This window comes from Dendrobates tinctorius, unplaced genomic scaffold (assembly GCF_039654945.1).
Source record: "Dendrobates tinctorius isolate UK_male_01 unplaced genomic scaffold, ASM3965494v1 ptg000011l, whole genome shotgun sequence".
Classification (NCBI taxonomy): Eukaryota; Metazoa; Chordata; class Amphibia; order Anura; family Dendrobatidae; genus Dendrobates; species Dendrobates tinctorius.
In genome coordinates, this window is record NW_027361679.1 from 59,558,854 (window position 1) to 59,574,879 (window position 16,026).

The 16,026-nt window shown below is 43.5% G+C and overlaps 1 protein-coding gene across 2 annotated transcripts in view; it reads right to left on the bottom strand.

Annotated features, from left to right (window-relative positions):
• The window catches only part of UBA6 (ubiquitin like modifier activating enzyme 6), a 155,317-nt gene that overhangs the window by 77,695 nt on the left and 61,596 nt on the right, over nucleotides 1–16,026 (bottom strand). For both annotated transcript variants that reach the window (XM_073542599.1, XM_073542598.1), the window contains exons 16-20: nucleotides 15,423–15,501; nucleotides 14,700–14,780; nucleotides 6,836–6,913; nucleotides 530–711; nucleotides 324–429 (exon numbers count right to left, since the gene is read on the bottom strand). In XM_073542599.1, the coding sequence (XP_073398700.1) occupies nucleotides 324–429; nucleotides 530–711; nucleotides 6,836–6,913; nucleotides 14,700–14,780; nucleotides 15,423–15,501 (526 nt within the window). The remainder of the gene's footprint in view (nucleotides 1–323; nucleotides 430–529; nucleotides 712–6,835; nucleotides 6,914–14,699; nucleotides 14,781–15,422; nucleotides 15,502–16,026) is intronic.

Below are 16,026 nucleotides of genomic sequence, written 5' to 3' on the forward strand. Positions count from 1 at the left end.
GAACTTTATTCAGCATCGTGGGTAATATCCACATTATTCCTTTCAATCCAAGCTTGATATTGTCACCTGCTGACCCATGAATCTGCTGCAGCTGACATTTCCCTGATAATTTTGGCTCTAATAATGGATATCAGGTTAGTATAACCTAAGCAGAAATATCCACCGGATAACACCCTATTTTGCGCTGATTTTTTCCCACAGCTTTGCAGTTGGTTAAGAGTTAAAGCAATTGACACTTTAATTTTGATGTGAAGATGGAAGAACTTTAAGAGATAGGTGGGTAAACAAAATTAATGGAATGTGATTTGATATGTTTTGCTTACATAACTGTTATACGACTCTGTTAAGCAAGGTACAATAATTTCTGTGTGTCCTTTCGTCCCCATGGTCCCGGAGTCAAGTAAAGGACGCATGTTGGATACAGATCGACTAGAAAAAAGAAAGAAAGAAATGAGTACATAAAAGTTTCCAGGACATCACACAGCTTAATGAATAAATCTGTTTCAGACACAGAAACTGTTACATGTACCTGTCTACGTATCTTCTGGCTTCCACATTGTCCAGTGCGGTCACAATAATGTCCTGCTTAATGTAAAAATCATCAGTGTAGATATTCTCGGTGGCAGGACACACCTTATCTAGACGTGGTTCAATTTTCAACTGGGGATTAATGCCCAAGGTTACAGCAGCAGCAGTACAGCTTTTAGGTTTCTGACAAAACAAAAGGGAAAAAAAAAAATATAAGACTATAGATGCTTAGAAGGTGTCCTAAAGCATATTTCATGAGTCCTATTGTCCCTTCTGAAAGGTCACTTCCACTAGGCCGTCTGACAAATCTTTGCATTGTCACATTTGTTAATAGCACCTTTAGAAATATATTTACTTAGAAAATTGGTGACTTGTTCAATACTTATTTTACCTGCTGCATACTTTAAGGCAATGCTGCAGCGAAATTCTGCATCGCTCAACCAAAAGTTACATTTAGGCCATGTTCACATGTCCAGTAAATCATCCATTAGAATGGATCCAGCAACACTTTGTTGACTAAAGTTGTGCAGACAACTTTTTGTCTGGCTTAAAAAAAACAAAACAAAACAGGGATTTTTTGTGTACTCACTGTAAATCCTTTTCTATTAACCACTTATTGGGGGACACAGGACCATGGGTGTTATGCTGCTGCCACTAGGAGGCTGACACCAAGTAAACACAAAAGATTAGCTCTTCCTCTGCAGTACACACCCAGACCCAGACATTGGCTCCAGCCAAACCAGTTCCGTGAGAAAGCAGTAGGAAATCAAGAAACATTATATGAGAGAAAACAAACGTCAAACCAAGGAACATACTCAAGCCTTCAGGCAAATAGGGAGGGTGCTCTGTCCCCCAATAAGTGGCTCGGAGAAAAGGATTTTACGGTAAGTACACAAAAATCCCTGTTTCTCCTTCACCTCATTGGGATATATATTACCATTGGACGTCCTAAAGCAGTCCCTGGGTGAAGAACCGACAAAAGATCAGACCCCACGTACCAACTGTCCAGAGATGCGCTACCGCCACCTGCAAGAGCCGTCTGCCCAGCCCCGCCTCTGCGGACGCCTGAGTGTGAATGTTGTAGTGCTTCGAGAAAGTATGCAGACTGGACCAAGTTGCAGCCTTGCAAACCTGTTCTGTCGACGCCTGGTGCCGAATGGCCCAAAAGGCACCCACCGACCGAGTGTAGTGTGCCTTAATTCTCATCAGGAAAGGCCTCTGACACTAAGATTCCTGAATAGCCGAGCGTATCCACCTAGCCACTAAGATTCCTGAATAGCCGAGCGTATCCACCTAGCTATTGTGGACTTTGAAGCGGCAAGTCCCTTCCTGTGGCCCTCAGGAAGAACAAATAGGGCGTCCGTCTTACAGAAGGATGCCGTCCGTGAGACGTACCTTCTGAGAGCCCCCACCAGGATCCAGGGAGTGAAGAGCCCTCTCAAAACAGAGTACTGGTGCCGGACAAAGTCCTCGTTAAGCTGAAAAGAGGAGACCACCTTGGGCAAGAGGACGGAGATGGTCTGAGAACCACCTTGTCCTGGTGAAAAATAAGTAAAGGAGCTCGACACGATAGGACGGCTAGCTCTGATATGCGCCTGATTGACGTCACTGCAACAATAAAAGCTACCTTCCATGAAAGGAAGGCCAGAGAGATGTCCTGCAGCGGTTCAAAGGGAGACTCTTATAGAGCACCCAGGACCAGGTTAAGGTCCTAGGCATCCAACGGCGATTTATAGGGGTGTACCAGATGAGAGACCACCTGAATGAAAGTCTTCACCTGCAGTTAGGAAGCGATCCTGCGCTGGGACAAAACGGATAAGGCAGAGATCTGACCTTTGAGGAAGCTAAGTGCGAAGACTAGGGGAGCACAACCACGATCCCTGTACCATGCGAAAACAGTTTTCTAGGTGCAGTAATAAATGCGTCCTGATACTGGTTTCTGAGCGCTGATCATGGTGGGAACCACCTCTTGGGATAACCCAGTTTGGGTTAGGACCCAGGATTCAAGGCCAGGCCATTAAACACAGGGCCCCTGAGTTGTGGTGGCAAAACGGGCCCTTGGAGAGCAAATCTGGTTGATTCTGTAATCTGTAGTCGCCAGGGAACGTAGATGACGAGCTGCACCAACTTCGCATACCACGTCTGCCGCAGCCAGTATGGAACGACTAGGATCACTGGAACCCATTCCGCCTTGATCTTCCTGATGACCCTCGGAAGTAACAGAAGTAGGGGAAACACATACAGAAGATGAAACTGGCGCCACGGAAGGACCAGTGCATCCTCCCCAATGGCTTCTGGGTCCCTAAACAGAGCTATGAACTCGAGAACCTTGGCATTTAGTCTTGATGCCATCAGATCTACGTCAGGAGTCCCTCAGCGATAATAGATCTGTTGAAGACCTCCGGGTGAAGTGACCACTCTCCCAAGGCAAGACCCTGACAGCTGAGGAAGTCTGCCGACCGGGTTTCCACACCCGTGATGTGAACTGCTGAGATGACCGAGTGGCTCAACTTGGCCCAGCGGACAATGGGTTCCACCTTGCGCATTGCCGCCCTGCTGAGGGTGCCCCCTTGATGGTTGATATATGCCACAGCGGCGACATTGTCGGATTGTATCCAGATGGGACGACCCGCCAGGAGATGGAATCACTGCAGGGTCAACCGAATCGCCCGAATTTCCAGGACGTTGATCGGCAGGAACAATTCCAGAGAAGACCAGCGCCCTTGAGCACCGTGATGACGAAAGACGGCCCCCAGCCAAGAAGACTGGCGTCGGTGGTAACCACCAGCCATTGAACCGGGAGAAAAGATTTCTCCTGGGTGAGGGAAGACAGCAACATCCACCACCTGAGAGCCTGCTTGACCCGCGGGACAAGTGACACAGCCGGTTGAGGGAGAAGGGGTCTTGTACCAGGTTGGCAGAAGCGCATGCTGCAGAGGACGGAGGTGTAACTGGGCAAAGGGAACAGCTTCCCCATGCCGAATGGGATGGAGTGAGGATATGGGCGACAAAGCGCCCGGACTCCCTGTTGAAAGGCTAAGACCTTGTCTCGAGGGAGAAACACCAACCCTCGGGAGGTGTCCAGTATCATTCCTAAAAAGGGTATCTGCTGAGATGGGACAGGGAAAGACTTGTTTAAATGTATTAGTCAGCTCAGTCAAGAAAGTGTATCCAAGGTGATATGGATGCACTCCGCGCAGGACTGGAAAGCCGGCCCTTTGATCACAAGGTTGTCTAAGTATGGGAGAACTACCACGCCCAGAGAGCAGAATGGACATGACGGCCGCCATGACCTTTGTGAATACTCTGGGAGCGCTGGCGAGGCCGAAGGGAAAGGCTGTGAACTGGAAATGTTCAAAGAAAAGAAAAAAAAAAAAAAAATATTGAGATGTGAAGGCAAGCATCCCATATGTCTATGGATGCAAATAACGCCACCTTCTCCAATGAAGTGATGACGGAACAGAGGGACTCCATCCTGTAGGGACCCTGACAAACTTGTTTAGGAGTTTCACATCCAGAATGGGCCGCATCCTTCCGTCCTTCGGAACCACGAATAAGTTCGAGTAGAACCCTTCGAACTTCTCGTTTTCTGGAACTGGTATAATGACCCTGACTTGCTGTAGTGTTTCGATGGCTTGGTAGAAAGACCGTGCCCTCGCCTCTGTTTTGGGGGAATGAGAAGGGAAGAACCGTGACAGAGAGCAGGAGGAAAATTCTATCTTTTATCCGGAGGACACCAGGTCCCTGACCCATTAGTCGTGAACTACAGATAGCCAGGCATGAAGAACCAGGAGTAGGCCACCGCCTACTCTGTTGTGTCGACCGGATAATGCCGCGAGTCATTGAGCAGAGAATCTACGGGATCTGGATCACTTAGATCTGGATTGCTTGGGTCGGCTCTTCCACGGCAGGTTGATCTTATACGAAACGTGGGAGCCCCTGTCAACACAAGGGGAGCGCCCCGACCCGTTGGAGATGGTCATAGTGGACCAGCCAGGAGTGCTGCTAAAGTAACAGAAAAGCGTCTTCTGCTGATGGCAAAAGGGTTGTCTAGTCTTCTGGTGGGGAAGGAATTTACTTTTCCCTCCTGTGGCGTAAGAGAAAGGCTGATCCAGCTTCTCTCCAAATAAACAACCACTCTGGTAAAGCAGAGACATTAGGGACTTTTTCGACTCAAAGTCCACTCGCCATTTCTTGAGCCACAGTGCCCTTCTGATTGTGATGGCGTTAGGAGGCGTGCAGCACAGTTAGTCGCGTCCAGGGAAGTGTGTACCAAGTAGTCCCTGACCAGGGAGATCTGATTTGCAGATCCATTGCTACCGGGGAAGGTTACTATCCTGAATGGATCTAGTCAGGGTATCTGCCCAAGAGACCATGGCTTTTGCTACCCACGCTGCGGCAAGGGAGGGAGAGTGCCGAGCCCGAGGCTTCAAAAACTGAGTGGGCAAGATTTTCTGATGGTCTGTGGGGTCCTTAATAGAGGATACATCTGGTAAGGATAGGAGGGTCTTGGTGGCCAGGCGAGAGACCGGTGGATCAAATGGAGGGGATTCGGTACTTCCGCAGATCCGATGAAAAAGGCTCTCTCGCCTCCGGAGGCTTCTGACCTGTGAAGCGTTTGTCCGGTTACTCCCTATGCCGCCGAACTATGTCCTGAAACTCGGAATGGTTGGAGAAAACCCTGTGCGGGCGTTTGGTCCTCTTGAAGGACACAGAGTGATCAGGGGCAGAGATAGAGTCCTCTTCAACCTTCAAAGTCTGGTTGACAGCCTCAATGAGACTATCCACTGTCACCTGATAATCCGTTGAGTCGAGGTCGAGGGGCATGTCGGAATCGGACTCAGAGTTCTGTCATTGCGAACCCCGGGTGAGGGGGAGCGGGAAACTGAGCTCATGGATGCAAAGGCGTGAGAGGGCACGGGTGACGTGCTATGGATACGTTTCCTATATGCCTGTGGAGTTTTTGACTGAGAACGTCCCCTTTCTGGCAGACGGTTCCCGTGAGGTAGAGGAACCTTTTAAGACAGGTAGACGAATGCCCCGACCCGTGGAGGGATCTTGGAGGGATTCAATCACTTTACCTAGTGAAGTCATGGACTGCTACAGTGACGAAGCCACTCGGGAGGACTAAGTACACTGGGTTCGGTAGCAGCGGAGGGCTCCTGAACGCATTCGGGATCACAGGTCTTGCAGAGAGGCATAGTCTGACCCAATGGCAACGAAGTCAGGCAGGAGGTACATGAGGTGAAAAACACTGTTTTATTAGCCTTCTTGGATGTCTTCGAGAGTGACATGGTGTACCCCAAAATGTCCCTGATTCCTGATAAGCTCCATTAGGATCATGGCTAGTAAGCCCCAGAGACTACTGCGGAGAAAGATTGTGTGTCACAGCTCAGAGAACTTACCCAGGTCCTGTGGCCCTGTGAGGTTGGTCCTCCCGGTGTACTGTGCTCCTCTTGACCAGGCTGTGCATGTGGAGAAGTGACCACTCTCTTAAGCACAGGGCCCCTTAAAATCCGTTTTTTTATTTATTTTTTTTAACATCAAACTCTATGGAAAACGGATCTGTTAAATAGCCATCTGTTTTTCTTTCATTTGAAAAAGATTGGTTTTAAATGGAAGAAAATGAATGGCTAATTAACGGATCCATTTTCCATTTTTTTGCCAATGGACGGATGCTGGATGTGTTCTAACGGATGCTTACTGAATATGTGAACGTAGCCGTAGGGTACATTCCCACCCTCAGTAATGAGAAGCGCTTTGGATGCAGCGTATCTTTGCTGCGTCCAAAATGCTGCATTCTAACTGATGCAGGTAAATCAACATGCGTTCACTGATTTACCACATCCAAATACATTCTTATTGTTGAAGTTTCTGTTGCGGAGACTGGCTCAAACCTGCACCGCATGTCAGTTTCTGCCGGTGATTCGCAGGAGCACATAAACGCATAGTGGACATGAGATTTCTAGAATTCTCATCCCCTATGCTGTAACATCTGGCAACTGTGCTTTTGACACTGCATAAGTAGTCTAAACAGGCTGCCGATCATTCGATGAATAAGCAAGACACCTGTTCGTAGGATGAAATGATCTTTTGGTTTGCAAAAAAAAAAAAAAAATCACTGCTCTTGCACCAGCAACTCCCTAAATATACTGAATAATCTATTACAGATAGTTCTGGGCATATCTGAAGCACGATCAGCAAACATGTTGGGGGGGTCGCCAAAACTCTGTGCATCGCGCAGTGTAAACGGACTCTGAGTCCATTCACTACAATTTCTCAAAAATAATTTTAAATGTTATCATACCTGAATGTGGTAAGGCCTGAAAAGAAACTGTCTGTTCAAATTTGATTTTTCAATTAAGTCAGGGTCTGTTACAGTAATCTAAAAACAAAAAAAAAAAAAACAGAAAAAAAGTAGTCATTCAAATACAGTATCTCTAGAACAGATCTTAGGGTTGTTGTACTGTTTAAAATAAAGTTTTGTTGAAATGACAATCGTTAATAAAAGCAAATGTAAGAAACTATGTAATAAATCTCAGAGAAATCTACTTCTTTCTCAGTTTAGGAGTGCTTTTTAACCCCATCACAGTCCCCTGAACAGCTCAACAGATTCTTTTTATATGAGGAGGGAATAGGAACGCTTGGCACAATAAGACAAGGCAGATGCAGGCAGGGGAACAGACATCTTGCTGCAATGTCTATAAAATTTACTTCACTTCAACGCTGGACTCACCAAGGCAAGTGCACAGCCCTTTCATGGCAGGTACAGAAAGTACCATGTGCTCTTATTTGGCTTTTAACTGTTCTACTAAAGAGTGGCAGCTCATGTGCCATAACACTCGGTGTTTCTGTTTAGGGATGAGTGGACCCGCGGAAGTTTGAGTTCGTCCGAACTTTAGTCCAAAGTTCAGTTCAGGTTCCAGAAATGTACCCGAACCTCATAGCAATTAATGGTGACTCAAAGTTTGGATCTCTCGCTCAACTCACCGGACTCTAAAACGGACCCCAATCTTTACAGTTCTGGCTCCCCAATCTCTACTTCTGTGCTCCATAACCCATGAACTTGTTCCGTCTAAATTGGTGGAATGTCTATAGCAAGCTTACTGGATGACAGGCATAAGTAATCAGCTTTCACATACACTATGTGCACACATATTAGGAATTATTATCAGTATGTTATGCAGATTTTCCAACTCCAAGCTGTATAAACGTGAATGCTTATTGGATAAAGCAGATCAGGTGATGAGGGAGGTTGTGGCCTAAGGATAGCAATACCCTTTATTAAGGAGTGGAGAATTATTAGGCAGCTTGTTTTCCGCAGGCAAAATGGGCCAAAAAAAAAAAAAAAAATTTTTACGGACTCTGAAAAGTCAAAAATTGTTGTCTTACAGAGGGCTGCAGCACTCGAACTTACTAAGATATTGAGGTGAAATCACAGAATCAAAGGTTTTGTTGCAAACAGTCAACAGGGTTGCAAAACCGTATTGAGGAAAAAAAATGCACATTAAAAGGGTTGTCCAGGCTTGGCACAGAAGTCTGTAGTCACTCTATTTAACTGCAGACTTGTGAATACTCACAGTGCGTGCAGTCTGGATTCTCTGGTACCAGCAGCGGGCGTTCAGGTTACCACAAGTATGCGATATGTATACTCCCGGCCTCGTTCTGCATAGACGTGAGCTGAATTATTTTATATAGATGTGAGCGTCCTCGCTCCATACCAGTGAAATGAACAAGGTCCTGAATGTCTGGTCGGAATGTGGCGTATTGCATAATTGCAGTTATATGACTGTTTGGTCTCACCGCCGGCGCTGCCAGTGCACACAGTGCAGATTCACAAGTTTGCAATTACATAGAGTGATTACAGACTTCAGTGCCAAACCTGGAAAAACCTTTTAACTGCATAAAATTTGAGAAGAATCAAACGCAGAGTGACCAGGAAGCCATTATCCTCCAGTTCTGCCAACGTCCACAACTGCAAACTCTATGGAGTGCCCAGAAGTACAAGATATTCAGAGACACGGCCATGGTAAGGGGGAGGATGAAATCCAACCACCACTGAACAAGACACAAAAGTTGAAATGTCAAAACTGGGCCAAGAAATATCTGAAGACAGCTTTTTCAACGGGTTTATGGACTGAAGAAATCAGAGTGACACTTGACGGACTAGATCAGGGGAACCTTTTATCCATTGGGGGCCATTTGAATATTTATACCATCATTTGCAGTCCGTAAAAAAAAAATATCAATTTGAAATTTATTCTGCTACATTTGATCAAACAATTAACTACCCCTCTAATGTGATGGCTGGAGCTGCCCATAGAATCATAGAATCGTAGAGTTGGAAGGGACCTCCTGGGCCATCTGGTCCAACCCCCTGCTCAAAGCAGGATTCGCTAAATCATCCCAGTCAGATGTCTGTCCAGCCTCTGTTTGAAGACTTCCATTGAAGGAGAACTCACCACTTCTCGTGGCAGCCTGTTCCACTCATTGATCACTCTAACTGTCAAAAAGTTTTTTCTAATATCTAATCTGTGTCTCCTCCCATTCAGTTTCATCCCATTGCTTCTAGTCTTTCCTTGTGCAAATGAGAATAAAGTTGATCCTTCTACAATGTGACAGCCCTTTAGATATTTGTAGACAGCTATTAAGTCTCCTCTCAGTCTTCTCTTTTTCAAACTAAACATTCCCAAATCCTGCAACTTTCCTCATAAGATAGGGTTTGCAGACCGGTCACCATTCTGGTCGCTCTTTTCTGAACTTCCTCCAGTTTGTTGATGTCTTTTTTAAAATGTGGTGCCCAAAACTGGACACAATATTCCAGATGAGGTCTGACCAAAGAGGAGTAGAGGGAAATAATGACTTCACGTGATCTAGACTGTATGCTTCTGTTAATACATCCTAGAATTGCATTTGCCTTTTTTGCTGCTGCATCACACTGTTGACTCATATTCAGTCTGTGATCTATTAGTATACCCAAGTCTTTTTCACATGTGCTGTCACTTAGCCCTATTCCTCCCATTCTATATATGCTTTTTTCATTTTTATTGCCCAGATGTAGTACTTTGCATTTCTCCCTGTTAAAAACCATTCTGTTAGTTGCTGCCCACTTCTCCAGTTTATTTAAATCTTTTTGAATCCTCTCTCTCTCTTCTCTAGTATTAGCTATCCCTCCTAGCTTTGTGTCATCAGCAAATTTAATCAGTTTATCCTCAATTCCTTCATCTAAATCGTTGATAAAGATGTTGAACAATACAGGGCCCAGGACAGAGCCCTGTGGTACCCCACTTGAGACATTCTTCCAACTGGATGTGCAGCCATTTACGACCACTCTTTGGGTCCGATCACTAAGCCAGTTATGAATCCACCTAACAGTTGCCTTGTCCATTCCATACTTAGTCATTTTTTCAATAAGGATTGTATGAGAGACTTTGTCAAATGCTTTGCTGAAGTCAAGATATACTATATCTACAGCATTTCCTTGATCCACCCAATCAGTGATACCGTCATAGAAGGAAATTAAGTTAGTCTGACATGACTTATTAGTTAGAAACCCATGCTGACTCTGTTTAATCACTTCATTCTTATCCAGGTATTGACATACATGTTGTTTAATAATTTGTTCAAAGATCTTTCCTGGTATAGAAGTCAGACTCACCGGCCTATAGTTGCCTGGGTCCACCTTCTTCCCCTTTTTGAAGATAGGAACAACATTTGCTCTTCTCCAGTCTTCTGGCACTTCTCCTGTTCTCCAAGAATTTTCAAAGATTATGGAGAGGGGTTCAAAAATTTCTTCTGCTATCTCCTTCAGTACTCTGGGGTGTAATTCATCTGGACCTGGAGACTTGAATTCATTTAGGTTAGCTAAGTGTTTCCTCACTATCTTTCTGTTTATAGATATCCTGGATTCTTCTATTCCCTTAATAGGACAGTGAATAACAGTTGATGTTGCATTTCCTTTCTGAGAGAAAACAGATGCAAAATAGGAATTTAAAAGTTCAGCCTTCTCAACATCCTGTCTTACCATTTCATCATTTTCATCCTGTAAAAATCCTATAGCATCTTTGACTTTTCTTTTACTTTTGACATATCCCCAAAATCCTTTATTATTGCTTTTGACATCTCTTGCAAGCCTCAGTTCATTTTCAGCTTTAGCTAATCTGATTTGTGCCCTGCAGGTTCTGCAGACAGCATTATATTCTTCTTTAGATATGCCTCCCTCTTTCCATTTTATAAACATTTTTTTCTTCCTTTTTAGCATGTGCTTAAGTTCTGTGTTCATCCATCCTGGTTTCCTTAAATGCTTCCTATTCTTCCCTCTTTTCGGAATTGTTAACAACTGTGCTTTGAGAATTTCATTTTTCAAGATTTCCCATCCTTCCTGGAAATTTTTGTCTTTAAGGATATCCAGCCATTGGATCCCTCCAATTCTCTTTCGGAATCCCTTAAAATCTGCCTTTCTGAAATCTAACCTTGACGTCTGAGTCTTCACAGGTCTTCCACCTCTAGTAATCCAAAATTCTAAAATAGCATGGTCGCTACCTCCTAGGGTCCCAGCCACTTTTACCTCCTCAACCATTTCCTCCCTGTTTATAAGGATTAGATCCAAGGTAGCAGTTCCCCTTGTTTTCTCCCTTACCTTTTGGAAGATAAAGTTGTCAGCAAGAGAGGATAAGAATTTCCTTGACCTGTTAGTTTTGCCTGAGAGAGATTCCCAACAAATGTCTGGATAGTTGAAATCTCCCATGACAACTATGTCATATTTTTTGGAGAACTTGGCCATCTGATGCATAAAGAGTTCATCTATATCTTCGGCTTGCACAGGCGGCCTGTAGTAAATGCCTACAATGGTGTCCTTTCCATTGTTCTGTCCTTGTATTCTTACCCAAACAGTTTCCACAGAACTCCCAGTCTCTGAAGCTTCAATCTCTGTGCAGATATACGCGTTTCGAACATACAATGCGACACCCCCTCCTCGTTTATCAAGTCTGTTTCTTGCAAATAAGTTGTATCCTTCTAGTCTTGTATTCCAATCATGTGTATTGTCCCACCAAGTTTCAGTGATTCCAATTACATCATATTTCTGTTCCTGTGTTAGTAGTTCCAATTCTCCTTGTTTGTTGCCCATGCTTTGTGCATTAGTATAGAAACATTTTAGTTTGTGATTGGTTTCTCTTTCTCCAATATTTTTAGTAATTAGATTCTTTCGTCTTTGTTCTTCCTTTCCACTTCTAATAGCAGAGTTCTCAATAGCATTTGTCAGGTGTATGGCTTTTTCTGGTCTTTTGCTTCCCTTCCCTTCCCATGTTGTTCTAGTTTAAAGCTCTCCTTACAAGTGTAGCAAGGCGACTTCCAAATACATGCTTTCCAGTCTTCGTAAGGTGCACCCCATCTCTAGCAAGTAGTCCATCGTATAAGTAGTTCACTCCGTGATCCAGAAATCCAAATCGTTGCTGACGGCACCATCGACGTAGCCAGTTGTTCACCTGCAGAATCTTATTCCACCTCCTTGTTCCATGGCCATCCACTGGGAGGATGGAAGAGAAGACCACCTGCGCTCCCAGTTCTTTCACTTTCTTGCCTAAGTCTTCAAAGTCTCTGCAGATGATTTCCAGGTCGTTTCTTGCGGTGTCATTTGTCCCCACATGTAGTAGCAGGAATGGGTAGTCATCTGTAGGTCTGAAGAGTCCTGATATCCTGTCAGACACATCTTTAATTTTTGCACCTGGAAGACAGCACATTTCTCTTCTAGTTATATCCGGTCTGCAGATAGCGGCCTCTGTTCCTCTCAGCAGGGAATCCCCCATGACCACCACTCTCCGTTTCTTCTTCACAACATTTTTCTTTCTCCATCCAGGAGGACTCTGAGGGCGTACAAGGTTGCTGTTTGTTGGCAAAGTCTTATCCTGATGTATTTCTTCATCGTTTTCCTGCGTGAGAGCCTGGTACTGGTTCCTGAGCAGTATGGGTGCTGACTGCCTCCTGATCCTCCTGCTTCTCTGGGTCACATGTCTCCATTCCTCTGTTTCTTCAGGTGCACTTCGAATTTCTTCTCTTTCTGTAACATGAAGAGATAATTCTGCTCTGTCCAAGAACTCTTCACCTTCCTTAATGATCTTCAACGTAGCTAACCTCTCTTCGAGATTTTGCAACTTTTCCTCCAACAGGGACACAAGCTTGCATTTGTGGCATGTGAAGTTTGGCTTTTCCACTGGTAAATCTGTGAACATGTAGCAAGAAATGCAGCTCACCAAATGGCTCCTGGCCTCTTCCATCTTGAGATTTCTTAAAAACGATGAAAGATGAGCCAAATTTCGCGCGCCGATAGGCGCGCGGTTTTTCCAATTTCCTCTTTTCAGCTGCAACGGCCAAAACCCAGTGATCATCTTTGATGAGAAGTGTGATGTTAGGTGGTAATGATGATCTTACTACTCGCATGGGCTTTTCCAGGTGAGTGTTGGCCAGGAGTCACGCTTTTTGCAAATTTTGAAAAATACTTGCAGCATTAAGTTCTAAACACACGAGAAGCTGGGGGCACATGGGCATCACAGGAAGGGAATGCTGGGAGGTACATAGGCATCACAGGAAGGGAATGCTGGGGTAACATAGGCAACACAGGACAGAATGACAGCATATCACAAGATGGGATGGGACTGCCGCTGCTGTCGTTGTTGGTTGGACTAGAGCACAGAGTCCGCTGACACCAAGGTAAGGCAATGTTTTCAGTGCATGTACCACTGTGCTCTATACTGAACACTGGGTGTATGCCGTCTCAGGAGCAATTAAAAGGCCCATGGACAGCAAAATGCGGCCGCTGGCCCGATCCCTGGGAATCTCTCCATGGGAATCTCTTCCCCGGGAATCTCTCCATGGGCCACAGGAAAGGACACCATGGGCTGGAGGTTGCCCACCCCTGGACTACATGGATGGGCTCGTGGCTGGATCAATAACGGGCAAAAAAAAAAAAGATGTACTGTTAATAGGCTGGTGTTATTAGAGATCAGCTAGTTCTTCCTCTTCGGTTTGAAGATGGATTCAAAATGAAATCCCAAACCTACTGCCGGTTTTTAGAAGACATTTTCTTCAAGCAGTGGTACATGGAGTAGATTGCATCTTTCGAGGAAATTAGGATTTTTTATGCACAAAAATGCTCCATCACAGGCATTAAAATATTCCACTGCTTGGCTTGGCTGTTAGTAAAGGTCATAAAGAATGATGACATGGCCCCCTTCCTCACCTGACCTAAACCCTATTGAGAACTGGTGGCCCTTCTTAAATGGTAGATTTACAGGGAAAGAACACAGTACACCTCTCTGATCTGTTTCTGGGAGGCTGTGATTGGTTGACAGTCAACACATTAAGAAACTGACACACTCCATGGAACGAATATGACCGTTACTGAAAAGAAGGGGGGGGCTTCATTTTGAAATGTCAAACGTAATTTTGTACATTTTGAGCTGTTTAGTTATTATTCTCAAGTTAGTAGATGAAAAACAACTGAGACAGGAAAATTTACTTTTTTATTTAGTTACATAATTCTGCCCTCTTAGGCCATGTTCACATGATAAGTTTTTTATGCAGTTTTTTTAAATGAAAATTTTCAACTTCATTTTATAGCAGCAGCAAAGTCGAATTGATTTTCCTTTTATCTCATGCATATAGCTTTCTTTTGTCCACAGTATTTTATACAAAACCTTGGGTTTTGCAGAATGGAGCATGTCACTTCTTCCAGCATTTTTTCAGCGCTTTTCACCCATTGCTTGGGTGGTGCAAAAACCGCTGCAAAAACTCAGGTATCAGTTTTTGCTGCCAAAACCTGATGAAGTAAGAGATTTTTTTATGCACTAATTGTATTAGCATGCAGAAAAGGAAAACACAGCCTAACAAAAACACAGCAAAAAAAAAAAATAAAAATGCACCCAACACTAAGCAAAACTTTTTTAGCCTAATAGTGTCCCAATAATTATGCCCACAGAGATTCTTTTAAGACAGATAAAACCACCTAAATAGTCAGGTTTACTAACCTTTTGGATTGGCCGACAGCACTGTAGTTGTTCATTAATAAAATTAAATCAGCAAAATCAAAATTGCCTAATAGTTGTGCACATAGTGTAAATCTACATTTCGTGATCAATTTTTAATCCATTATTATGTATGATCTGTGTACTTACCAAACCTCTGCTGGAGTCAGAGCCTGCCCCCAAAAGTGCAAAATTTTTCAGCATTTCACAGCCAATAGCACCACATCCAACCTGCCGATAGAAGTCAGTCAATCAAACCCTTAATACAGGTGTAAAAAAAAAAAAAGGAGCACATCATGGCTTAAAATAATAAAAAACAAAATACTAAGACTCTGTCACAACCCCTAGAATATTTTCAGAAAATTAATGGTTCATTTCTGAAAACTGAAAGTCCATCACTAATTTATGCTGTCCAACATAAAGCTGGTGGCAGATTCCCTTCAAACATTATAAACTAATCCCCATACATTTGTTTTCTTTCATTGACCAATAGCCGTAGGGTCCTTATACAGACAGAAAAGAAAGAAATGTGTGTAGACGAGCACCAATCAACAATACGGCAAATTGTTAATTCGTTAAATACACGTATTTATATTGAAGAGTGATCATGTCAACCCATACGATTTTGATCACTTTTCCAGTCTTGTATGCCAACGACATGCAGATACCCATTTTTACACATGGGGACATACGGTTGACAGGTAAGCTTTTTAGGCTACACAATCGCTGCACATTTACTAGCCAATGATTGCAAATTTATACAAGTTAATCACTGATTTATAGGTTTGGGCAGGAAGAAGTGAACTGTGTGTTCAGATAATCAATCTGTAAATAGGAAGGTCATGAAATGAATGAGGTAGGGAGGTTACTTACTAAAAATATATTTAAGCTGTGAATCTTCTGGCAAAAAGTGTCTCCTATACAAGCTCGGAGAGCATCATATCGATCACCTCTGTGGATTAAACAAAAATTCCAACAAATTAGCACCTCAGGTTGGACAATAAAGATTTAGTAACAGGTCTTTTCATTTTTAACCATTTTTCATTAATATTGGTAGTAAAATCTGTAATTACTGTATGCTTGAAGCACAATTTGGGTTGTTTTTTTTTTTTTTTTTTTGGGGGGGGGGAGTTGTGGTTAGTTTTTTTCTAGACAGGTTTTATCATTTTGTAAAATATAAAACAATACAAAGCAAAGTTCACCCAAACAACGCTAAATACATTAGGAAGAGAAACATGTATAGTACACAAAGAATTACTAGAGGTATACAGTGCTTAGGTGGCAGTTTAAAATGCAAAAAAATAATAGATATTAAATATAATATTTATATCTATCAATCACAGGACCATCCCTCTTCACCTCCTGTCTCTCCAAAATACTTAAGACTATTTGGAAGGTCACACAAGAGTTAGAAATTGCTTCTGGACTGCACGGAAACTTTAGTCCTGTTAGTACTCTATAGTGACCTTCTAAAATG